General features: G+C 41.0%; 1 protein-coding gene across 2 annotated transcripts in view; it reads right to left on the bottom strand.

The window, feature by feature from the left end:
- Positions 1-25,989, bottom strand: part of GLRA1 (glycine receptor alpha 1) — a 72,043-nt gene that overhangs the window by 29,340 nt on the left and 16,714 nt on the right. For both annotated transcript variants that reach the window (XM_048491731.1, XM_048491732.1), the window contains exons 2-3: positions 16,039-16,169; positions 2,577-2,644 (exon numbers count right to left, since the gene is read on the bottom strand). In XM_048491731.1, the coding sequence (XP_048347688.1) occupies positions 2,577-2,644; positions 16,039-16,169 (199 nt within the window). The remainder of the gene's footprint in view (positions 1-2,576; positions 2,645-16,038; positions 16,170-25,989) is intronic.

Here is a 25,989-nt window from a genome sequence, read left to right as displayed (position 1 = left end):
CATCTGGAGGATCATGGCCAGCAAGCATTTACTTGCCTCTTAATAACCAGTTACCGAATAACCCATTCTCTAATTGGATAGTCCAGATGACTCCTTACAATTATTTCCAGCTAGACATTTGTAGCCTCTGGTTTCCTCTGCCCTCTCTTTTCATTTTCACAGTTGCTATTGTTGTACTGCAGTTGCCTATACGTTTACATTTGGTTAAATCTTTTGAAGTAAGATGGGTTATGTATGACATTTCTTTAAATAGACACCCCCCTGCCCCGATCATATAGATGCAAAGGGCACTACAGAACAAGAATTCTAAATGTCAGCTTTTGATCTTTAATTTAAGCTTGAATTTAAAACTTTTGCTTTTAATTCTAAAATGGATTTAGGCTGCTTTTAAAGGGGATATCTTATATGATGTCCTTGCACAGCTGAGACTACAGTTATTTATTTATTTTATTTAGAAAATATGTATGCCTCCTCTCCAGAGTTGCTTGAGGCAGTTCACAATAGTAAAACAAATAAATAATAAAATACTGTAAAAATGATACATTAAAATGTAAACAGAATAGCCCCAACCAATAAAAGCCATGTCATTAAGGACAGCCAATAAAATCAACCCATGCCATAAAAGCATATAAAATGCTGTCTAAAGTGATATTGATAAAATATATCTCAGACTAGAAGTTGACCATCTAAAAACACAAAACCCCTTAATTAAAAGTCTGGTTAAAGAGCCATATTTTAGCCTGGTTGGCACCTAAGGGACAGTAAAAAATGAGAGGTGACTTCAAGGGGGATGGCATTCTAAAGATGAGGTGGCACCACTGAAAAAGCTCTATCTCTGATCACTACCCACCTTCCCTCTGCAGGAGGGGGCACAGAGAGCAGAGCTTGTGTAGAGGATACCAGTTGATAAACTGGACAATATGGCAGGAGGTGATTCTTCAGGTACCCTAGAACCATCCCATGCAGAGCCTATACGTAAGAACCAGCACTTTGAATTGTGCTGAGAAACAGATGGGCAGCCAGTGTAGATCTTTTTACACATGGGTGATATCACTCGCTGATAATTGGCTTCTGTGCTCTGGACCAATTAGAGTTTTCAAACAGTTTTCAAAGGTAGCCCCACACACAGCATGTTACAATAATCTAATCTGGAAAGAATCTGAGCATAATCTGTGGCCAGATCATTCATTCATTCATTCATTCATTCATTCATTCATTCATTCATTCATTCATTCATTCATTCATTCATTCATTCATTCATTCATTCATTCATTCATTCATTCATTCAAATTTAATATACCACCCCATCCCCAAAGGGCTCTGGGCGATGTACAAATCAATAAAACACAGTTACAATAAAATTCCAATTAAAACATTAGGTAACAACAACTCCAACCTTAACTCTAAAACAGGTGACAACATCAGCAGTAAACTCACCAGGGCAGTCAGACACAATTAATGCATACTCCAAGAATAGAATATGGAGTGCTTGGAATGCAAGGGATGGCACCCTCAACAACTGACCTCCCCAAAAGCCCAGCAGAACAACTCTGTCTTGCAGGCCCTGCGGAACTGTTCTAAGTCCCATAGGGCCCAGATGGTGTGTGTGTGTGGGGGAGAATGTTCCACCAGGTTGGAGGAATGAGGCAAGCCGTTGCAAGGCAACGCCCTAGACCCCAGAGATGGCCAGGTGGTGGGTCAAAAGGTCATGATTGACCATATCAAACGCTGTGGTAAGATCTAATAAAATCAGCAGCGCCGATCCGCCTCAGTCAAGCTGGATGCAGAGTGTGTCTGTGATGGTGGTGAGCACCGTCTCCGTCCCGTGCTCCATGCCGGGGAGGGGGTGCCCTGAGGGTTTTTTTTTTACCTCTGGGTGCCATTTGGCCCCCATATGCCTCTGATGAATGAATACAGGCCCACTATCAGTGGTGGGATTCAAATAATTTAACAACCGGTTCCAGTGGTGGGATTCAAATAATTTAACAATTGGTCATTTACAAGCACCATTTTAACAACCGGTTCTGCCAAAGTGGTGTGAACCTGCTGAATTCCACCACTGCCCACTACCCAGAGTTACTGCTCAGTCAGAGTGCAGTCTGAAACAGAGTTTCAACCCTCTAAGGTCATTGATTTTAAATGAACTTAGGAAGTATGTAACACTGCTTAACAGCATTGTTAATTTCCTGATAATATGTTCTTTGCATTCTTTCTAGCTCCTATTATTTTCCATTGGATTATGTTCCTAACTGCGCTTGGGAATTCATCAGACCTTTGCATGTTGACATGATGATAGCTACTGATTTGTGTGCTATGAAGACTTTCTCTAGAGTCTTAAATGTCAATGTTAATGTCTTACGTGTAAACTACAAATCCCAGTACTGGCATTTGAATGGTCTTTCTAGGGAAAAGCTGAAAGAATAACTAGATGAATTTTACCCCAATTGGAGCAGTATTCTCATAGTGATCCTGAAACTGAACTGCAGCTATGAGACTCTACTGGTTACATTTGGTCAATAGTGTGTGTTTTTGTATTAAAAGGTACATGAAAACAATACTTTTTTTCTTTTACTCACCATAGTAGTTTCTGCAATAGACCCAAAGCTGTTGATGAAAATGTTGCAGGTGACATTCACTGGAGGACCTGCAAAGCAAGTAAAATTGATCAGGGATTTCTTGAGCATTCATTAGCAAATGAAGTTCAACATGACTATATTGTCTTTCTGTATATCACCAAAATGCTGCTATAGGGATTCCTAAAAAATTGGGGCATACATTGGCTACCAAGAACCACGGAGAGTTGCCAGGATGGAATCAGGAGATATGTACTGTACTTTTACATTTCCCCATATAATGGGAGTTATTACAACCACAACCTCTCCTGTTATAGGACATCTTGGTGAGCTGATAACAAGATGTATTATAGCAGCACCCTTCTGAGTAAAGAGCAAGCGTAAGTCTGTGAAAGGTGTTTCTGAGGCAAGTATCTGTTCGGAAAATTTGCGAGGCTGTTCTGCAAGGCTGCTCTTCCGTCATACAAAGCTGTTCCAGAAAACATGGGAACGCTATTGCCAATCATTTTTCCAAAAAGAGGACTTTACGATTATGAGAGACATTTAATTTAGTAACAATATTGCCATCTGTGTTAAGTGTTCTGATGTAAAACATGCTTGGGGTGAGAGACTCCATTGTTAAGATATAATAGGACTGCTTTTGAGTAAAGGATTGAGTTTCATTTAAATGGATATTTGATTCATTTTGAATACTTGGGAGAACTGATGATTTGAGAGCGTATATTGGTGGTGCTTTTGTTGATGTATGACATCTTTCTAATAAATAGCTGTGTGGAGAACTCAATGGACTCCAAGTCTGGATGTTTAACTAATCAAACAGTTCAGTATGTAGGAATGGTGTGAGCTGGTTCGTGCCCCACTTTCCCCACCCATGTTGACTGTCTTTTAGGTAGAAAGACTTATTAGAGAGCAGGAAGGAATAAACTGGGCATGGTTCCCTGAAATCACACCCCCTGGAGATCTTCTAGACAGAAGGCTAGAAATCACGTTGAACAGGAGTGACAGAAAGCTTTGGCTGTCCCTTGTAAAAAATAAAAAGTGGCAAAGGGCCTCCTATCTGCGAGCAGCAAGGGAGGCTTTTAAGCAGTGTGTGAGGATTAGCACCAGAGACCTGAATTTTAGCAGGATGCTCTGAAAAGATCCAAAAGACACCATCTGGAGGACTGCTCCATTCACCTTCGTCTTAATACCTGCTATTACTTACCATTCTACCTTGGAGAGATTACAGGATTAAACACACCAGCAAACCTATTCCAAATATAAATTTGTCTCTGTGAATGGCAATAGCAGACTGTGAAATTCAGTCAGGATAATATATCAATCTATATTCAGGGCCAGGATCTGGCTGACTGAACACACAGGGGAAGAGGCCGAGGAGAGTGTCATCCAGCTCCTGAGGTCTTGCCAGGAAACAGCTGCAGCTGGCTGTCTAGACTCACTGAAGCTAGAAGTCCTTTTATAGAATTGTAGGTCTGGTTCACACATGCATGCCCACAATTGGATTTCTCCATACTTGGCTGCTGCACGTGTGGACTAGTTTCAGAAGATCAGCAGCCCTTACACGAAGACTCATAAACGTGGTTGACGCTTCCCACAGGCACAGGAAGATCTCTGCTCAGGGCCTCAAGTTTTAGCTACAGTTCCTTAAGGGCAAAAACAGAGAAAACACTGAGAAGCTTTGTGATCAGATCTTCTCTGGCTCTTTCAGAAGCTAACAGCTTCCAAGCAGGGTCGCAATTCTACTTTCAAACACTTTCTCTGACCAAATCTGATTTCCCTGCACTGTTGGACCTCTTGAAAGCAAACGAGGCTAGGGTTACTTTCGGTTAGTAAATGTCATAGTAATTAGAAGTATCAGAGCAGGACTTGGGAGTTCTTGTTCAAAAACTCATATGGCTACTGGGTGAACTTGAGCCAACTTCTCTCTCTTAACCTAACCTATCTCACAATATAAATGTAGGCTGCCCAGAAGAAAGAGTGGGACAAACATATATATAAAAAACATAGCCAGGTAAAACTGCTTCCCTCCCTGTGTCTCAAACCCCAGCCAAATCAATACCCTACATAGCAGCCACTGATATTTTAAAAACTCTGGAAAGATTAAATTTCCAGTTTCATGTATGTTTGGGCCTTGAACATGTATGTAAAGTGCCAACAAGCAGCCAACCAGTGGCAAATCTACTGCAAATGGAGTCCGGGGCAAAAAATGATTTTGTGTCCCGTTCCCATCAAACATCCATGGAGGCAGAGGCCCTTCTGGCTCATCCCATGCCTGTTACAGCAGTTCCTATTTGTTTGCAGTTTCCATATATGACACAGCTGGGGGAAGAGATGCGAAAGGGATGAGTGGGAGAGGCAAAGGACAAACTCCATGGCAGATCGGCTACTTGAACCTGGGTCTCCCAGGCCCTCCAGCCACTGCACCGTGCTGGCTGTTATGCTGGAAGCAGGATACAAGTTTACTGTAAACATCCTATATATACACAGTTTTCCAACAACAACAACAACAACAACGAACAGTACAGCAAGGGAAAAAAACTAATGCACAATGCAGAAATGGTCAGTTTCCTGCAGTAGGTGCAGAGTCTTGACAGCGCTCTCTCCCCGGTTACAGCTCTCCACATTCTGGACACACACAACACTGATATAGGTGCACAACTGCTTTCAGGGAAATGATGAGCCAACAGAAAGAATCGATCTGACCTTACTTGCTAAGCAAGCACTGCCTGAGCCAGCAGCCTCCCAAAGCTACAAGCAAAGGCAGAATGCCCCTGTGGTGTCTGTAGAACGAACATATCCCTGAATGTCTCAAGCCAACCAGCCAAAATATGTCTCAGCAAACATTTCCCAAGATTCATTACCATTTCTTCTCACTCAGCAACCCCTTCCAATGAAGATTTTTAAATCATATAAGCCCATGCTCCATAGGGCAGAGAAAGTGGGAAGGAAGAGATGGGGAGAAGTCCCTCCCCCTCCCCTCCCCTCCCCTCCCCTCCCTTGCATGACGCCACTCACTCCTTCCCCTCCCCCTCCCTCCACTAGGGTGGGTGGGCCATGTCCAGATGCCGGGCCCCCTCCCCTCCCTTGCATGACACCCCTCAATCCCTCCCCTTCCCTTGCATGACACTCCTCACTCCTTCCCCTCCCCCTCCCTCCGCTAGGGTGGGTGGGCCATGTCCAGATGCCGGACCCCCTCCCCTTCCCTCCCCGCCCTTGCATGTCACTCCTCACTCCCTCCCCTTCCCTTGCATGGCAAAAAAACTGCATTTCATTTCAACTGCAGGCTAGAAAACCACAAGATTTACAATATCTACCACCTTTCTTTAAAAGTGCTTGCTTTTTTTTCAGATGTGCAAGAATAACTATTTTTTTTGTGCTGCAGTTCATATGCAGCAAATAAACATTACCATGGTCTATTGCATTTACTGAGAATGGCTGTAGTGAAAGCTATGCCCCCTGGCCTCTCCAAGGCTGCATATGATAAATAATGTTTTCTTGTCCTTTTGCACTGTGTGGTATAAATTATATGGCATAGATTCTGAGCTCAAATTTACAGGTTCACTTAGACTATCTTTGGCTTTAGTTAAGCTACAGATCCATGCCACTTAAAGTTTCCCTGAGGGAAACTGTTTTCCTTGCCCGAAGGAACCAGAGAACTCTAGTCTTAAGAGAAGGGCTAGCAGTCTTTAGTAATAATAATAATGATGATGATGATGATGATGATGATGATGATGATGATGATGACGACGACAGTGATTTTTAAAAAAATTAGGGATGCTCAAACACCCGTTGGTTTATCAACCCTCTGGGTTTTTTGGTTGTGCAAAACTGTGGATTGACTAGTGATCAGTTTGAAGTTTGAAGGCAGTTTGAGCCTGTTCATCGAGTTACTTATTCGGCCAATAGAGTACTGTACAGTACTTGGCAGTATTTCATGCATATACATTCTCACAGAGCCAAATGGCTGTCCTGCTTCATCCTCCACAAACCCATTGTTGCTAAATAAACACCAAGCAAAATCAACCCATCCAAAGTGATTATAAATACACTTTTTAAAAAAACTCACAATTTGTTGCTTGTATAAGTCTTTGTAATATCAATATTATTTTAAACATACTCATTTTTGCACAGTCTTATGGGAAGTATAGCTCCCCTCATGTAATTTAAGAATCTCATCCAACTATTGGGTAGACTCAATCGCACCTATGATATAGATGCAGCCCTCCTCTGAAGGCAAAGAAATAAAACTGCACCAACCTCAAGGAAATGAAACTGTACCACCACGGCTACTGTGCAGGTAACTAACTATTCCACAGCCAATGTAAAGTGCTGGAGGGACAGGTGAATAGATGAGAAAAGATGCTTGTCTCAGATGATGGTGGATGTCAAACAAGATGTGTGTGGCTCTTGAACATGCTTACTGCAAAATTTGCAGCATCTCAATTTTTTCACCATTCTCGCCAACTACAGTTCCCAGGAGCCCCATGTCTGTGAAACTAATTATAAAAACAGTATACATTTGTAGTGCAGGTAGGCAAAAGGACTGTTTGAAAAGTAGTTTGGAATCACTACATGAAACTTCACTTGGGGTTTCAACCCCTCTCCTCGACCCCCCATTACCTTTAACGGCTTGTGGCAGAAAAAATTTGACAGGTAAAGTTTTTCCTATCACGGAGCTTCGGTCAGGAGAACAATAGCAGCCATAAAACCTAGATGGATTATGCTGTTATTAGTACAATCCAAGAGCCTTTTAAGAGCATTACCCAGTAGCAATTGTTGGGAATATGAGAAGGTGGCATAGTGTGCATCTGTGTATCTGTGATTTCTACTGCAAGAATCCACCAGCACAAGGTCAGATAAAGATATGTTTACTACAGTCCTTTGCTAACTTTTCAATGAAAGTTAACAGCAGGAGAGGCAAAGGAACTATCTGATAACACTAAAATTACCAGGTTTGATTTGCATAATTAGCAAAAGAATTGCAAATTAAGCCACCCGGATTCAGAGAGCTTGACTATGGCAAAACTAATTTAGTCTAATTATTTAGGAGAGTATAAATGTGAAATGAGAATGTTTCCATGTACTCTTTTTATATAAATATTAGCTTGCATCTGAGTTCAGGTGGAAAATGGTGGACATTGTGAGGCTTTTCCAAAAATGTCTCCACCCACTTCTCTTATTTACTTTTTGCCGAAAGAAACAAAGAAAGAAACTGACCCTGTCTTCTGCAGCCAAAGTATTCTTTTCATCTAGATCTGAACCATTAAAATGCCTCTGTGACTTATGGCTGGTTCATTGAAATGATGCGTTCGGACTACAACCCCGAGCTCTGCAAAGCTGCTGTGACTTTCATATAAATTGGATCCTGATTTATGTGTGACAGACTATGCCAGCAAACTGCCCCCTACGGGGGGAGGTGCAGTTCATTGAAATAAATCTGAAATTAAATTATCTTGAATAAAATTACAATACAACTGCCTTCAGCAGCAGGGTAATGCATATATTTCATTAAATATTAAAGTTTAATTTCTTTTGTGTATACGTGCATGCTGTGATGGGAAAAAGTCCTTGCGGTGCATGTCTTTTAACCCTCTGTTGCTGTGTATCCCAACAGCTCAGGCCTTCTCTTCAGCTGGGCTTCTGGAACAGCGTAGCTTTGGTTTATCTAAACTGCTGGCCAAGCTTCCATCTAGTAGATGTGAGTTTTAAATCCTAGCTAAACTGCCATCTCAATAAGTGACGTTGGGCAAAGCAAGGTCTATCAATATCAGTCTCCCATACATAAATCATCCCATTATATATATATATAAGGGTGAACAGATACGCTTACTTGGTAATTTTCTATCTTTTTAGGTGGACGTTGGGAGATCTTTTCAGGTGGACATTATTTTGATTTAATTGGTTTAAAAATAGTTGTGATTAACGTAATGATTCGTAAACTTGATGGCCCTTTACCTCACAATAACCTTGCAAGGCCAGCCACTGTTATCCCCATTCTGCAGGCAGACAGCCAAATCAAAGGTTGATGAGAGCTAGAGATTTGTTCAAGGCGCAAATCCTGTGCGTCCTCTCAGATCTGTTCCTTGCTTTCTTTTAGCTGCCCCTTCTTCTCTGGTAAATATCCCAAATAGACCCGCTTAGCCCAGACTTGGGAGCTAAGCAATATTGGCCATTGTTAGTACTTGGATGGGAGCTCACCAAGGAAGGCTCAGTTTGGTTTGCACAAGAAGGCACTGGCAAACCACTTCTGCTCATCTGTTTCCTGGACTATCCCATGGGTGCGCTTGCCTGGAGTCAGTTCTGACTCAACAGATGGGGTTGCCATGAGTTGGTCCTTTTTCATCATCTCAGGAAGTATGATGGCTTCAGCCAGACATGGATCTTTTTCAGTTGCCACATCATTTTGGAACAGCTTTCAGATCTGTTCATCAGATTCCTCTCATCCTTTTACTTTTGGAAAACCTGCAAAATTTAACTGTTTCAGAGAGCATATTGATGGCAATGATTATTGGTCTCTGTGTTTAAAAATGGCAGTTGGTTGATGAAGCAGTTTTTGGAATTCACTGCTGTGGGTGAAATTAGTGAGATGTATTATGGTTAGTGTTTGCCTTATTCTTTTTATTAATTCTGTCTGGGTATGACATCCTAACTGTTTAGTGCCCTGGGCTTTGCTGAAAGGAGAGCATATAAATGTTTTCAATAAACAAATCAAATAAAAGAGGGAAAGACAACTCACTGGGTGGTGCATGGAGCAGCTTAAATCCTTACTGGTATGGCTTGTAACTGAATGGGGAAGCGGTTGCTTGTAGCTTCCAAACACATAGTTAAATCTGCGGCTCTCCAGATGCAACCTGCGGCTCTCCAGATGTTCATGGACTACAATTCCCAATTGGCCATGCTGGCAGGGGCTGGTGGGATTTGTAGTCCATGAACATCTGGAGAGCTGCAGGATGTAGACCCCTGATCTAGTATTTGTTAACATTCATTCACAAGCACTCAGAACAGGGGATTTGGAATAGCCAAAGGATGGTTACAGTGGGCATAACTAATGATTGAACACTGCCAAGGACCACCTTCTCATGGTTGCAGGTGCCGCATAGTACGCTTTTAAACAGCTGCTGTTTATTTCCTGTTTACGCGAGTTCATCCAACCTAATTATACCGCTGAAGCAGACTCCCAAATCCAATTTCATTGAAGTATATTGGCTTTCTTGAAGTTTGCCTTGGAACATTTCCAAAGCCTGTGTATCTATAGCTTTCTTTTCAGGGGAAGGGGGAGACAGAAAGCACTTGCTTATGTAAGCAGGTTTACAGTGCAATCCTAAACTCAGTTATATCCATAAAAACCCACTGTAGTTAACAGGTTTCTAGAAAGAAGTAACTCTAGTCAGAATTGCACTGTTAATCTGATTGGCTGGGGATTAAGTTTCTGTTGTAGTTTCAGCTAGTGAATTGGATTTTAATTCAATTTTAAAAGGATATATATATTTATTAAGTTCATTGCTCTGTGTCTCTGAGAAGGGGGAATTAACAATTTCAACTGAACAAATAGTCATGTTTGCCACTGGTCTTCAGGAGCAGTTGAAGTATTTAATAACTCCTTTGAATTCTATGTTTAGCATTTTTGATTAGCTGTTCCTCAGAGCACTGAGGCCCACTCATTATAGATTTACTCAACAAGTACAAGTACTGTATTGATCTTATCGTCATTAGTTCCCAGGGAACCAATATGGATTTTGAAAGGGATGTTAAGAAATGGAAAAATACACTTAAGTTGTGCAACAAAAAATCTCTCATTGGTTCAATCCCCATTGCTGAAAGGCTATAGCCCTGCTCCCAAATTACAGTGAACAAGTCTACAGAGTACTCTTGATTTTTGTTGATAAGTGTGTTGCATAATTCTCAGGTTCCATTCAATTCATGTATAGTTCAAGTGTGATTCAGATCCCACAGTCATCCAGTTGCTGGTTCCTGATTTAATTTATAAAAAGAACATGTGCTAACCCTTTCCTATTAACAGATCTCTGCACATGCATTTAAAATGCACTTGTATTCACTGTAACATGTGAACAGGGCTATCCACACTTATGGTAGTTCAAAGAAGGCATAAGATGCTACTGTTCCATATTTAGTAACATTTCTTACCTGTGGAAAAAAGTCTAGATGATTCTTGCCTGTGCCAAGATGGTGACATGCGTGTGCCACTACAGGCTACATGTCAATAGAAACTACCTTAAATGTACGTCAGATGCCAAATTTGGGCTGTGTAAGGTCTTTGGTGGATTTGTCACCTTTTAAATTAGCTATGCCAGTATGAACCAGCCTGAACCAGCTGTGCAACTGTGCAACTGGTGCCCTCAGTATACTGGTCAACATGAGTTACAGCATCACTGACAAATGTGCTCTTGCTGTATAAGCTTACATCTGGCAAGGTTGCCACTGCCTTCCAGGAATAAATTCCCAAATGACTGTGGCTCTATATTTCCACTTATGGAAATATAGTCTGGGGAGAAAAAAACTGAGGAAGCAAATATTTGAACCAAAGACTGTGTTCCATTTCTTTAGAAAACAGTGAGCCAGTGAGGTACATTGGTTAGAGTGTCAGCCTAGGGGTGCGAAGACCTGCATTCAGATCCCCAGTTGACTATGAAGCTCAAGGTAGCTAAATTTGGCCCAACCACTCTCTCTCAGCCTAACCCACCACATAGGGTCATTATGAGTATACAATGGAGGATGTCACCTAAGCTGCCTCAAACTCCTTGGTAGAAGAGCAGGAGAAAATAAGACAGCTTGTGCCAATCACACATAGTGATCTGTTTTCTGCAATATTCTACTTTGCAAGTCACCACTATGGAATTTATGAAAACTAGAAGACAAATCTGGGTCTTAATAAATGATGGCAAAGTGGGAGAGAATTTTTGTCTTATATGCATGTTTTCATGCTGTACATTTGTTGCTGTACATCAGAATAACATGTCAAGTTGTACATCTTAAAGAAACTGGAGGAAGTGCCATATACTTGGAAGCAAACATACCTGCGGAAATCAGTTTTTTGCTATACCAAAGGGATTTTCGGTTTCCACAGTCTTAATCCTGTTACATTGTTTATTGAGTATTCCATCCTATTGATTGCATTGACTTCTACAATGTACTATGCCTTGAGTCTCAGCTAGAAAGGTATGGTAAATGAATGTAAATGAATAAATGAATAATAAAAGAGGGAAGGGTTGTTGGGGTTTTTTTTTGCCATCAAGTTGCAACTGACCTATGGAATCCTCATAGAGTTTTCAAGGCAAGAGGGGTTCATAGGGAGTTTACCATTGCTTGTTTCTGTGTCATGACCCTGACATTCTTTGATGGTCTCCCATCCAAATGCTAGCCAGAGCCAACTCTGTTTAGCTTCTGAGGTACAACAAGTTTATGCTAGCTTGGTCTATCCAAGAATGAGTCAAAGGTAGATGGAAATGCATCTAAATGTTTTTGGTCACATGTAATATCTGTGGAATGGAAGGAAAGAATCACTGTCAGTCATAGCAACATCTGTTCTGTTCATAAACTGCAAAATAGCTCCAGGGAGGTTGAGAGACTTCAACTCTGCTTCTGTCTGGGACATACAGCTTTGTATGTCTTTATGAGAAGCCAAATGTTCAAAAGACTGATGGCTCAAGGCTCATTATCATAGAACTGCTACATTTGGATGATGAGAAATGGTCAGGAGAAAAATAGAAAATGTTCTTTCTGATCAGGTTCTAGGGGAGTTATAAAAAGCAAACAACCTCAAGTCCTAAATTTGTTTGCATGAATCATTTTACACCTGATTGCACAGGGATCTTTTCAAAGGGCAGATTGACCTCAACAACTATCACTATGTTCAGATAGCACAAAATCATCCAGAGTCATTTTCTCCCATCAGCTATGGTACTTAATCAGAATGGATTTCATGCTGTGTACAAAGTACTCATATACAAAGTAGCTATTTTGGCCAGCTGTGCCTGGGTGATGGCCCAGGCCAAGCCCAAGGCTGATAAAGCAGCTGCTGCATGTTTACTAAGGAGCAGACTCTTTCATGTGACAAGAGTGATTTCCTCACTGGCTATTAATCCTGAGATAGTCACCCGAAATATCCAGGTTCCCTTGAGATTTCCTCACAGCTGAACTGTGGAACACAGATCAGTCCCATTTCTGGAGCTCCCCCCTTATCATGGGGTTTTCCTGGACCTGCTTGTATATGCACCTTCTTGAAAAAACACTCTAATGGGAGCTAATAGGAGATGGGGGCTACATATTTGAGGGTCCATAACTTTGGCCCCATGAACCAAATTTCACCAAGCCTGGGAGGTATCATCAGGAGAGTCTCCTACTTACACCACCCAGGTTTTGCAAAGTTTGGTCCAGGGGATCCAAAGCTATGGACTCCCTAAAGGGGTGCCCCCATCCCTCATTGTTTCCAATGGGAGCTAATAGGACATGGGGGCTACACATTTGAGGGTCCATAGCGTTGGCCCCCATGAACCAAACTTCACCAAACCTGGGTGGTTTTTTCAGGAGGGTCTCCTAAAGATACTCTGAAATTTTGGTGCTGCTGGCTTAACAATTGCACCCCTGACAGCAGGAACTCCCCCCCCCCAAGGGGCAGGCCTAGGTGTCTTCACTAGAAACATGCTGCAGTGAGGATGTTGGAACTTGGATGAAAAGGTGCTGATTCTTTTGAAACTTGGTTGTATCTAGATAAAATTTTCAGTGGGAATTTGGCCAAGACATCAGTTCAGAAGAGAAGTGGGTCTTTTCCTTCATTCCCAAGTGCATCAAAGAGCAAATGCTTTACTTTATGACTGATGGGAAATGATGATGTTACCTTGGTGTCTTCTACAGCAAATGCATAAAGTGTGAAAGTAACTCACAGGTGTATAACCACTTTGAGCACATGTGAACATTTTTTCCCAATTTTTCATTTATGTTATTTATAGTCCACCTTTCTCACTGAGACTCAAGGTGGCCATGACATGAATCATTTTTCTTAGGTGCATGTACATCTGTAGAGCCACATGTACAGGCATCCACATGGATCGTTATTCTTGATGTCTTTTCTCACGAAATCACAGATGCAACTCTTTCCTGCACCCACTGGCAGTGCTACTCAAAGTACATCTAATTGCATATTTGGGCACATTCATTCCATGTTAAGCTTGCTTCTTCCTTTTGTTTCCCCTTTCCCTTTGTCAGAACTAATACAAACAGCAAATGATGGATTGTGGAACATCATGGTGACATTTGTGGATAGACAATATGTGTGCATTAGTGGTACAGGGATGATAAAGCAAATGTCATTTTTTTGTGGGCCTTGAGCCACAATGAGGTAAATTGTGTGTAAAACAAAAATCCACAAATAGTCTCTGAATTTCCAGCTATCTGACTCCCAGGGAACGTTGAGGAAATTAAAATACCTAGTTTGCATATTATTATAAATTTAATACTAAAAAGCAGAAAGTAGATGGTTAAACACATTAATAATGAGGTGATTGAAATATATAATTTGTTGTACAGAATGGAAAACATGACTTGTCAAGACTTTCAACTGCAGATTCTGAAGAATGAGTATCTCCTGAGATCTCCAAAATGTTGCTGCTGGAGATTGGAGGACCCACATAGCCAAAAAACCACATGGTCCATGGAGCTGCTGAGTAGAGGGAAGCCAACTGAAATTGCCTTCCCCTTTCTCTTCCATATGTGAAGTTTCGCTGATGCAAAGCAGTGTCTGATTGATCCCCCCCCCCCCATAGCTCAGCTCACATGTCTCTCTGTCTATATTGTTCCTACAACCTTCAGCATTAGCTTTCTTCGGAGAATTGTTACAGGAAGGAGGAAAGGAGGAAAGGTCTGCAAGTACCATTGCATTTGGGCTTCATAGAATTTAACCCTTAATTCACATATTACCAAAACCAAAAGACAATGAAACTGTGATCGACCTATGGCAAGTAGACAAATAGGCAAGTGCGGGTTTTTTTTATAATATGTATTCAAGCGACATATATGCATTCAATATGCATTCAAACTTACCATTATCTGAGGCATTATGATTAAATTTTGAATATGGAAAGATAAATTTGTGGGCAGTAGATATATCAACATTTGTTAGATAGTTAGCATATTGCTCTGTATGTTTAGTGAATAACTGATATATTAAATGGCTGGAAAGAGATGGCAAATATGACCACCACCACCCCAAATTATTAAGACATTGTGAACCATTTCTGAAGATTCTGCTGCTGAAGAGAGAATACAGTGCTGTGTAGGCTTCTACATGGCTTTTCCGAGAAAGATAATTCAGTGGAGACTTTCATTAAATCAAATATATCATGACAATTCGTCAGAAGCAGAATGTATGCTCAGCATTCTCTTTTCTCAAGAGTGTCTTTTGCATGTCGTTTCATCCCTTCTAAAGAAAAGGCTAAGGTCCGTGCAACTTTGTCTCTTGTTTAACTGGGTTGCAACCTGTGCAATGCAGTTATGCATGCTTAGCTTGATTGCCAGAGATTCGTAGCCCTTGAGGATATTATACTGGTAAGCAGACAAAGCAAGCATAGCTGCTTCATATTGGTAGCTTTCCCTTTTAAATGAGACGCTGGGTGAATGCTAAGTCATGTAGGAAAACCCCTTTACCCTGAACATGCCACATTTATATCAAGGCTCAAGCAGCAGAATGGAGTAGAATTGAGATGGGAGGTTGTAGAATTGATTGTGGGAGACCATATTTTAAAATGCCTTTCTTATTAAAATAAAAGAAACCTTCCTTTAAACAGGAAGTTGGGTTAGATCCTCCCTCTTTGATATTGTAGTTTTATACTTAAATGACGTTCTGTGGAACTGTGTTTGTGTGTGTGTGTGTGGGGGGGGGGGTTGAAATGTACAGGAGAGTTTTAAAAAATTATATCCCCTACTTTCAGATTGAACTGCTATCATTCAATTTATTGCCTCAGAACTCTGTGGCCTTATTCGGCTGTAGCGATGCTAGTTTCCAGGTGGGACCTGGGGATCCCCTGGAATTAGACCTCATCTCCAGACTACAGAGGTCAGTTCGCCCGGAGAAAATGGATGCTTTGGAGGATAGCATTGATGGCATTGTACCCCACTGAGGTCCATGTTCACCTAATTCCCCACTCTCAAATCTTGAGATGTTTCCCAGCCTGGACCTGGCAGCCCTAACTTTCCACCCCCTACTAGTGCCCAGGAAGGACCTGGCAACCATATTCAGCAGCATGTATAGGTCTGGACTGCATCATGAGTTGCATTCATAGGAAACAATTATGGGAAGAATGGAAGAGAAATAGCAGCTGGCGTTTAGCAGGAAGCAATGCTTTTAGGATTCTAGACCCACCAACAGAACTTGATCAAAATCACCTTGATGAGCATATTCTGGTCTAAAACAAAAAAGTGATGAAAACTTCAGGGATAGGAAGCAGCATACCTTTAAAATTGGGCCTGATTCTGGCATCGTATCCTGACGTCCTTCCCATCAGTTTATCCAGGAAATCTGAAGGGGACATGAGTTTAGGAGCGGATCGGGCTGCTGCTCCAGTTTCTTTGGAAGCGGCGAGGCTGAGCCAAGAAGAAGAAGAGAGCAAGCAGAGATTTAATTAGTAGCCTCCCATCTCTCATTGAAATTGTATCTTTTGCCCCATGTTGTGAGGGTCTGGCATCAGAATTCATTTCAGCAAGCACACTGTTCCCATTATAAGCTGTGACAAATACCTCTGTGGATTCTTAATGAAGCTGGTCTTTGTTAATTTGTTTGCTCAGCCCAAACATTCCTGAACACAGAATCCTGACTGCTACCCCAGATCAAGCACGATAACTGAGAAAGAAAATCCCCCTGCTAATTTAAGAACAGACCCGGCGGCTAACTTAAAATCAGAAATGTGAACTTTAGTGCAGAAACACACTTGAGGATTAGTCATGTTTTATTAAGGAGCATCAATTACCATGTAATTACATGGCAAATAGTGGAGGAGAACCTGCAGTATGTTGACATTTTCATTTTTTTTAAAAGGGCACATGGTGCACGAGTTCTGTCAACTTCCATTTGTTTTAATAGATAGCACAAGTCTAAATTTCCTGCACAGTATGGTGAAACTTCAAAAGCCTGTGATTTCTCACACCCACCTTAGTCCATACTTGTTACAGAACTGTGTCTGGCATGCTGGGATCTCAGCTCAAGACTCCTCAAGCATTCAGGTTCTCTGTTTTTAATCCAAATATACAACAGGCAGCATAATCATGTTTAATGTTGTCATTTGTCCTTCTAATCACTTCTGGGTTATATGAAGTGTGTGCTGGACAATTAAAGATAGTTGTGCCTATTGAGATTAATGGGTTGGATCCAGATTAAATGTTCCATCAGTGGGATGGAACGTTCCTATCTGCCTCCTCTCTCTGCAGTCCACTGATCTGTGCAAAATGCTTCTCTTGAGGGATAGGGCATCCTGAGGCATTACATGAAGATGCTGGCCGTGGGAAGGGGTAATTGTTAGGCATGGTCAGTTAGGCTGGATGCAGCTCAATGGATGTAAGTTGTCTGTAACTTCATGTCAACAAAATGTCATTGAAGTGTGCTTTCTCTCGATTACGGTCATAACAATTAGTCCAAGAGCTCTGATAAAATGAATCTTGTTGACTTAAAGACATCAAGTTCTAGGCAGTCAAGCAAACTATGGGAGCTAAGTATGGAAGCAGAGTTACATCCTTCTATGTCCTTTGACATAGAATAGTCTAACTCTTTGGATAGCACTGTACACTGTGCATGCCTACCAATTACATCGTATAGTGCTTCGGATTGCACAGTAAACAGGAGATACCTGAATCTGGGAAATGTGTGGAGGGATACTAAGGCTGCAGTCTATGCAAACTCACCTAAAGCCTCACTGAAGAAAGCAGATAAGCATGCATAAGATTATACTATGTGACACCTTGCTGAGCTAGCCTTCCATGCCTTCATATATTGGATGAGTTTATTGTGAAGTTAAAATGGAACAGAGGAGAATGATGTAAGCTTGAGAAAGAGGGGTTTAAAGGAAATAATCATCCAAACAGTGCTTTGACAATGTGGCTTGTATTTTTTTCTTGATATTAGAGTATAGGTCTGGGAGTGTGATCTTGCTTATACATAGGCAAACTGGTCTTAGTTCAGAAAGTAGATCTCATGGGACTTGTGCAAATAACTCACTTTGTTGAATTTGAAATTTGCAGGTGATTTTGCACAGGATCCCTTCAATGTATACCTATAAAACTGGTCTTTTTTTTCCAAGCTGCCTTGAGCCTGTCCTTGGTTGGGAAAGGTGGAAAAGAAGTCTAATAAATGAATAATAATAACTATTATGGTAAGGTATATTCATTTTGGGGCACAATATTACATCTTCTAGGGAAGGATAATCCATTTAAGCTGCGTTAGCTTCTCCCTCACCTTTGGGCTGCATGGAGAAATCATTCAACTAGTTGTCTGTCTACCCAGGTTGGTTGGGGCTATGTTACCAGGCTGTGGAAAGCTAGTAGAGGGTGTTGCTGGTAAATCACATAGTTTCACAACCATGTTTCTGTGTGGGAATCTTGGTCGCAAATCTGAGCTTTCCTCCACATAAAATAAAGCATAGCCTTTCGCTCAGTAGTGTTATGTACTTCTAAATATTAAACATGAAAAATATAAACATAATTCAGTATTAACTGACGTAAGACAGAAGAAAGCAGTGTGGAACTGCTTGACAAATGTGTCCCAAAAGGCAGAGCAAGTTTAGAAGTAGATCCCACTGCAAAAAGTTTGGGTACTATTGCTGAATAGTATACATGTGTCATTGGAGCACAGAGCAAGGGGCGAGAAATCGCCAGGCTGCCACAGCTCCACCTCAGGTCACATCATGAATATGTGACAGCTGGCTGGAAGGACCCTCCTGCCAGGGACCTTCAATGTCACTTGGACCAGCTCTCTTCCTTGCCCTGACTACTCGTCAGCAACAGCAGCCCAAGGTGAGTCTCGGGGCAGCGTTTTTCTGTTGTTTATGGTAATAGCTTGCTCTAGTACCTCTTGACCTTTATGCATTATTGTTCAGTGAAGTAAAAAAACCCTCCAACTATTGGAGGTACTAAGTACTATACAGAATGAGTTTCTAAAATTCCATCATAAAGGTTTGGTGTAACTTGCCTTTGCAATGTTTTTTCTTTTTCCCAGCTGTTCAAATGTTTAATCAAAAAAGCATGCTTTCCTGTTTGATAAAGCAAACATAATATATGACTACATTTTACACTATGAGTTGTGAATAACAGAATATAGATAACTAGTGAGCACAGAATCCACACAAAAGTATACCTAGCGGGCAGGCATAATTCTGCTGAACTCTATCTGCAGTGACAGTCCCTTAACCTTCACGAGTAGCATCTTTGACCTACAGGCAGTTATTAATGGAATAATTTTCTGCAAATTATGTTGACTGCACTGCATTCATTCGCCACCCCCCTCCTTTGAATTTGTTTGTCTTTTGCTTCAGCAGTTCAAGATGCTATTCTGCCCGTGGAAGGTAGAATTTATGACCAGAAATGATCTGGAATATAAAATCAGGATTGTGTTTTCCAGCATTGCTCCTTCACAGAGTATGCCACCAGCTAGGACTGAGTTCATTTATTGTTCATTTAAGGTAAAAATATGTGTATCTGTGTTAAGTGCCATCAAGTTGCTTCTGACTCATGGCAACTCTATGAAACAATGTCCTCCAAAATATTCTATTGTCAACCACCTTGCTCAGATCTTTCAAACTGAGGGCGGTGCCTTCCCTTATAGAGTTAATCCATCTTATGCTGGGTCTTGCTCTTTTCTTGCAGCCTTCAACTTTTCCTAGCATTATTGTCTTTTCCAGTGATTTCTGTCTTTTCATGATGTGACCAAAGTATGATAGCTTCAGTTTAATCATTTTAACTTCTAGGGACAGTTCAGGATTGATTTGATCTAGAAGCCAGTTGTGTTTTTTTGGCTATCCAAATTATCCAGAACACTCTCTTTTATCACCATATCTCAAATGAATCTACTTTCTTCCCGTCAGTTTTCTCCACTGTCCAACTTTCATGCCTGTACATAGTAATAGCATGAATTAACTTGATCTTGGCTGCCAGTAATACATGTTTACACCTAAGAATCTTTTCTAGCTCCTTCACAGCTGCCCTTCTTAGTCTCAACCTCCTTCGGATTTCTTGGTTGCAATCTTCCTTTCGGTTGGTGCTGGATCCAAGGAATAGAAAGTCTTCAACAATTTCAATTTCCTTATTGTCCATCTTAAAGCTGAATAACACATGCATGCATACATACATGTACACACGTATGTACATATATACATATGAACAGCATAAAAATAGGTTTTGATGAACTTCATTCATGAACCTTGAGTCTGTGATTCCTTGTACACACAGCACTCCCTTGTTGACAAAGGCTATTCTTTCCTATTCACTTCAGTATAAGGGAAAGCTGCCCATCAAGGAACTTCATGGGAAGCTCCTTCCTTCCTTGAAGTGAAAAGAAAGGCATTAAGAGGCATTGCATGCCCAATGGAATGAACAAGAAGCTCTGGCCTGGGGAAACATTATTAATTAGACTATCTGTGAAATGTACCTCAGATGTGATTGCACAATACATATGGAATCTGAAGAAGTTCCATATTCAAGACATTTGTCAAGGTGAGTAAAATCTGTCCCAAATTGAGAATGCTTTTGCATTAAATTCTGAGCTATATAAAAGTCATGTGCATGTATGCTTGTGTGTGCATGCACACAAGCATGTAGTGTGTTTGCGGGGCTTTCTATATTGTGCATATATCTGCAAATAAATAAGGAAGGATCTAAATTAGAGTGGTCTATGCTTATCCATTTAAAAGTTGATATCTTCCCTAGAGCAATCTGAAGAAATAGGCTGTGGTTGCTTTAAAAATTGGTATCTTTGCTTTGCAAGCGCAGGAGAAAATGGGAAGAGGGGAAATCAATACTAGGCTATAAATCTGCATTCCAAAAGAGGTTCTACATGGAAATGAGCCGGGAGAAAAAAAATTTCAATTAAACAGCAAATGAGTTGGTGCCCAAAGAATCTTGCCAGTTCAGCAGAGAGGTGCCAGAAAATGCAATATAATGATTTCTTCTCATTAACCGTAGGCTATAGGGAAAGATGTAATAAAATATCTGTTAAAAAAACCCAAGAAGATGTATATGTGCATACATATAGATGTTAAAAGCCACTATACTTCTCTCTTTAAAAAAGCTATGATATAAGTGGCTAGGGAAAAAAAATCTAATATGCAGGGCTCCTGTCAGCATAACCTGATGGAGTAGCAGCCTTGGCCCAAGGTCTCTGGCAAGGCCCGCTTCTGCCAATCCCACCCCTCTAGTCACTCGTTAGCTGTACACACTGCCCAGTGCCACTGAGGAAAGGTCTGCAGGAAGCTGTGAGAATGACATTTTTAACACGTTGTGTGGTCCTAATGGAAATCTGCAGTGGTACAATGCCAGTTGCAAGTTCTACATGGTAACACAAATTAGAAGCACCACAGAAGACCAATGCTGAGAGGGATCATGACCCAAGGGGAGGAGGGGTTTTTGTCATTCCCACACATCATTTACCTGATCCAAAATGGCCCGGGAGTGTTATTTGTTCTGTCAGGGGTTCCTCATGCCAACATTCAGTGCATGCACAGTTCCTGATGGGATAAATAAAGCCTTCCAGGACTGATTCAGGTCAAAAGTGTGACATGTAGAAGAATTACAGGCAGAAAGAAACACCTTCTCCCTTCCACATTGGTGGATTCTGCACAGCGCAAATATAATGTCTTTAGGATGTTATAAATAGCATTTAGGAGAAGAACTCTGCACAGCTCTGTTCCCCAAAACAAGTTCAGCCTGTTATATTCCTCTCAGGTTTTTCAAACATTTTTAAAATAGCAATTCTTTCCCTCACGACCTGGGTTAAAGATGATTCCAGCCTGCTGAACGAATGCCAGCAGGCAGGAAATGTTTTATTTCTTCAGCCCGAACATCTTACTTTTCCTCCCACTACTCGCACCCACCATTTTGTGTGCTGCAGGAGATTATCTATGGACATTCCCCATGGACTGTTGTCAGGGCCTAGCTGCCAGGAACATAGGCTGCCTATTTTGAAACAGCTATGCCAGCTGCTTCTTTGTTTCCAAGTTCAATTCAATGTGCTTCAAACATATTTGAAGGACCGCCTCCTTCTCCTCCCTAACCCTGTGCACCGACTGTGTCCATAAGGCAGTCATCTGGTGGCTATTCCACCACTTAGCAGGGCCCATCTGGCACTGGACCAGAGCCTGGGTCTTTTCAGAATTCAACTGGATTCTGCCAGTTGATCTGGTCATGTGGATCCATGCTTCTGCAACCTCACAACTAGATTACAGCAACATACTCTATGCAGGGCTGGCTTTAAAGATAATGTAAAAACTACAACTGGGCCAGAATGCGGTATTTTTTTAAACTTTTATCTCCTTTCTCTCTTTGAAAATGAGTCCTTATGCAAAAAAAGAGAAAAATTATTTTATCAGCACTTTACAAGTTGGACTTCCTGTATCTCTGTGCAGTTAACCAGACCTAATGAACAAAGTTAAGAAAAACAAAATGGGTTGTGTGCATGTTTCTCTGGGCAACATGTGAAAGCTTTAGAGCAAAGCACAATGAATGACAAATGGGAGTCATTTACAAATATTATAGAAGCAAGTAAAATACCAGCCACATGAAAAGGTACATATACCACTAGCTCAGAGAACTTGTTAATGAGATCACTCCTGCTGCCAACAGACAGTGAATGAACTCAGAAATTACAGCCTTTTTTTCTATTCATTTAAATGATAGTGATAACAGCAGTCTCATTGTGGATATGATGTACTTCATGTCACCATCATTCTTTCTGTGCTATCTGGCCATTATTGCAAGCATCACTGTTGTAAGCTAAGCTTATTTTAAAATTGCAAGATGTGAGACAGCAACCTTGCAGTTCTGTGTCCATTCAATGACTAGATAAGAGACCTCCTGGGAACCTTACTTGGAAAAATGGTGGGAGTGAAATGGCATGGATCATAAGTTTATTTATTCTATTTATTTAGACATTCATATTCCACTTCTCTATTCCATAAATGCCTAAGGCAGCTTATAGAAATAAAAGGAATGTAGGATCAGAAATTCAATAAAAGAAATTATGAATTAGATCCATACTTCAGTAAATGGAAGGAATTCACAGAAGCTTTCCCTGCTTTCCTCTTTCCACCCCAGCATCCCCCTGAAAATCCACTATTAAGGCTCAGGGGGCAAAATGCCAGAACTAAATCCTGCTCTATCTACGACATATGGAACAAGTTTGGCTCCAGTTTCCCTTCTTCCCAGAGCACAAAGTTTAGGAAGGTTCCTCAGCCCCTGATTTTCAAGGGGGACCAGAGGATGCCTCAGATAAGCAGGAGAAGACCAATTTCCCTTAACTTCTTCTGCCTATGGAAGTCGAGACCTAGTCCATAGTCAGTTAAAATCAATGTAAAAGGTAACTAATGAAAACATTAAGAGACAGCAGCATTTTAAAAGCTGGAAAGATCTTGGGCAATCTTAAAACAATTTTCAAAAGCTCTGCACTTTGGCTTTCTATAGTGTTCTAAAGATACAGATGCAGGATTGTATATATGCCATCATGAGGCAATATACAAAATGTATCTGTATATAATGGCGTTCCCTGTACTGATAAGGAGCAGCTTCCCCTGTGTAACTAAAATTCTGAATAGCAATCCCTATAAGTGAGCCCTGCCTGTTAGAATAAAGTGGGTTTATGCAGTTTGCTTGTCCTGATTGCTACAGGTTTGGGTTAGCTTTTGCAGTGTTCATTTTACTGGTGGTCTGATGCTTTTATTTTTGTTGTTGAGTCCAGACAACTTCTATGAGTGTAAGTGAATGAATTAGGTTAGGTTTGGTTAACATCAAAAGGACATGTATCTGGGCATAACAACGAAGGGTTTGAAATAAAGAACTTTCAAGATATGCTTTAAGTAGGAACCTCATTAGGTCTCCTCAGCATCTAATGGAGGCTACAGTGAACCTTTTGAAAAATGCTGAGTCATTTAGAGGGATACAAGAGATTCATTTTTCTGTTTACTGACCAATCATTTCTGAAACTTTCAGCTGCTTATAAGCAGTTTAAATCCATTGTTTCCCGGCTTGTCTTTCAGTAGATCAATCGTGGAAGTAACATGGAAAAATTCTTGGTAATATTTATTTTTATCTTATTTATGCCCCACCATTTCCTGGAGAGGGCTCAGGGCAGCTTGCAACATGTAGTATACATACAAATATAAAACTAAATGCATAATTAAAACCTTATCTAAATAAATATCTAATATGTATTGATGGCACCTTACAATAAACTGTCATTTCCCTTTCAAACTCAAAAGTGAGAGTGAGAAAGGATTCCACACGATGGCAGGGCACAGTGACAATAAGTGGCCCCCAGCTAGCACTACCTCAGTGGGAAGGAGACAGAAACCAAAAAGAGGGGGGAAACTACCTTCCTCAGAAACAGCAAATTCAATACTGGGTGGTAGTTGGCTAGATGAAAAGGATCCAGTGATGGTTTTTCACCACCACTTCCTTCAGTGTCCCTGCGAAGACCCCTGAAGTCAGGGACAGATTGATAATGGCTTCCAGTGAAGTTTGTACGGCTTCTGTGCTGACCTTAACTACCAGGATGGACACAGATCACATTGCTGGTCAAACAGACCCCTGTCTACATCAGACCAGGAGAGTCATTTGAAATGAAATTAGTCCCCCACTAATGCTCGACCTGAAGATGGCCAAGGGCCTCTTGTTCACTTACTGTATCACAATTAGCAGAGAGATCCTGGTGAAATGACAAGGCTTTATCTGCAAAAATGCTTGCAAAAGTTTCACAGCTAATGGTCATATTTCTAGTATTTTGAGAACCCCTTGAGAGGGACGTAAAAGACCTAATTACCCTAAACAATTGTGCCAGCTGAGAGCTCGCGGATTCATAATAAGCTTTCTTAGCAGCCTTCACTGCCACTTCATAGGATCTCATAAACAGCTTATAAGATGTTCCTGTGGCTACATCGTGAGTATGCTGCCAAGCTCACTTTAATCATCTAAGCTCCATTTTTTTCTCCTTGAGCCTGATGGTATATCATGGGGAAGAGAATATCAGGAAGTGATCCTATTGATGGCTTTCAAAGGATGTTTATGACAGCCAGTTATTAGTACATCCAACAAAGTGCTGGGGGGAGTATTGGATCCCAGAGAGCATCCTGGAAACCAGTTGAAGCCATAAGACTCTTCAGGTGAACATAATTCCACTCTTTGCCTATATCAGCATGTGGGGGTGGGGAGCTAGTAAACCCAGATGGGCTTTCAGGGGAAAATAGCCTGACCTATTGACACTCCATCCATAGAGATCGGGCTTACCATTACAAAGATAAAATTCACCATCTGGCCTGCTTGATATGTGGGACCTGACACAACTTGGGAGAGTCGCAGATAGCATTAGATCTGAAGCCAGAGAAGAAGTGGTATCTGCACTGACATTGAAATCTCCCAAGATTAAAAGTCTGGAATACCTCAAGGCCCAGTCTGATTTTGGGAGGAAACTTCGACTAACTCCCCAAATTACTGGCTGTGATTACTTTGAGAATGTTAAGTAAAATGCACCTATTTTCCTCTGAGTTGAAAAACAGGGATCTGTGCATTTTACTTCTTTGGAGTAGCCAACACGAAGCTAAATCCAAAATTCATTTTACAATATAATGGCTTTGTGAATGTCTGCCATGTCACTGCTATCGCATGTAGTGCCATAGATCATATGCTTGTAACACAGATTGGTTCCAGAATAGCAGTTGAATATGGGAAGCCAAATTATTTTTGTTAATGAGTAGGGTACAAACATGTTTCTGTTAATGGTAGATTAATCAGAGTATGTGTTTTTGTACATAACACCTTGTTTCTATGCAAATGCATGTACATATGGACCACAGTGACAACGCTGGCTTTGCCACTTTCAAAATTTTTAGCACATCCTCTGTTAACTGTCAGAAGCTTCCTCTTTTCTTGACATTGCTTATTGTCATAATATTTCAACTGCTGCCTAATCATCCTTTTTCCCACAGACAAATTCATTCAGAAATACTACAGCAGCAAATCAGCATGTGTATCTTTAGCATACTGATTCACATACTGATAGTAAGTGATCCTCAGGTGAGCCCTCTGGGAGCATGCTGGGTTGCTGTAAAGCTTACAGCCTGGAGACCGGTGTGCAGAGCCACTACTTGTGTACACTTCTATTTATGCTGTAATACTGGCATTTCCATACATGAGGAACCTTCACTTGAAACCTAAA

Source organism: Sphaerodactylus townsendi, linkage group LG03 (genome assembly GCF_021028975.2).
Source record: "Sphaerodactylus townsendi isolate TG3544 linkage group LG03, MPM_Stown_v2.3, whole genome shotgun sequence".
NCBI lineage: Eukaryota > Metazoa > Chordata > Lepidosauria > Squamata > Sphaerodactylidae > Sphaerodactylus > Sphaerodactylus townsendi.
The sequence above is the reverse complement of the archived record's forward strand: the minus strand, read 5'-3'. Positions and strand labels throughout refer to the sequence as shown.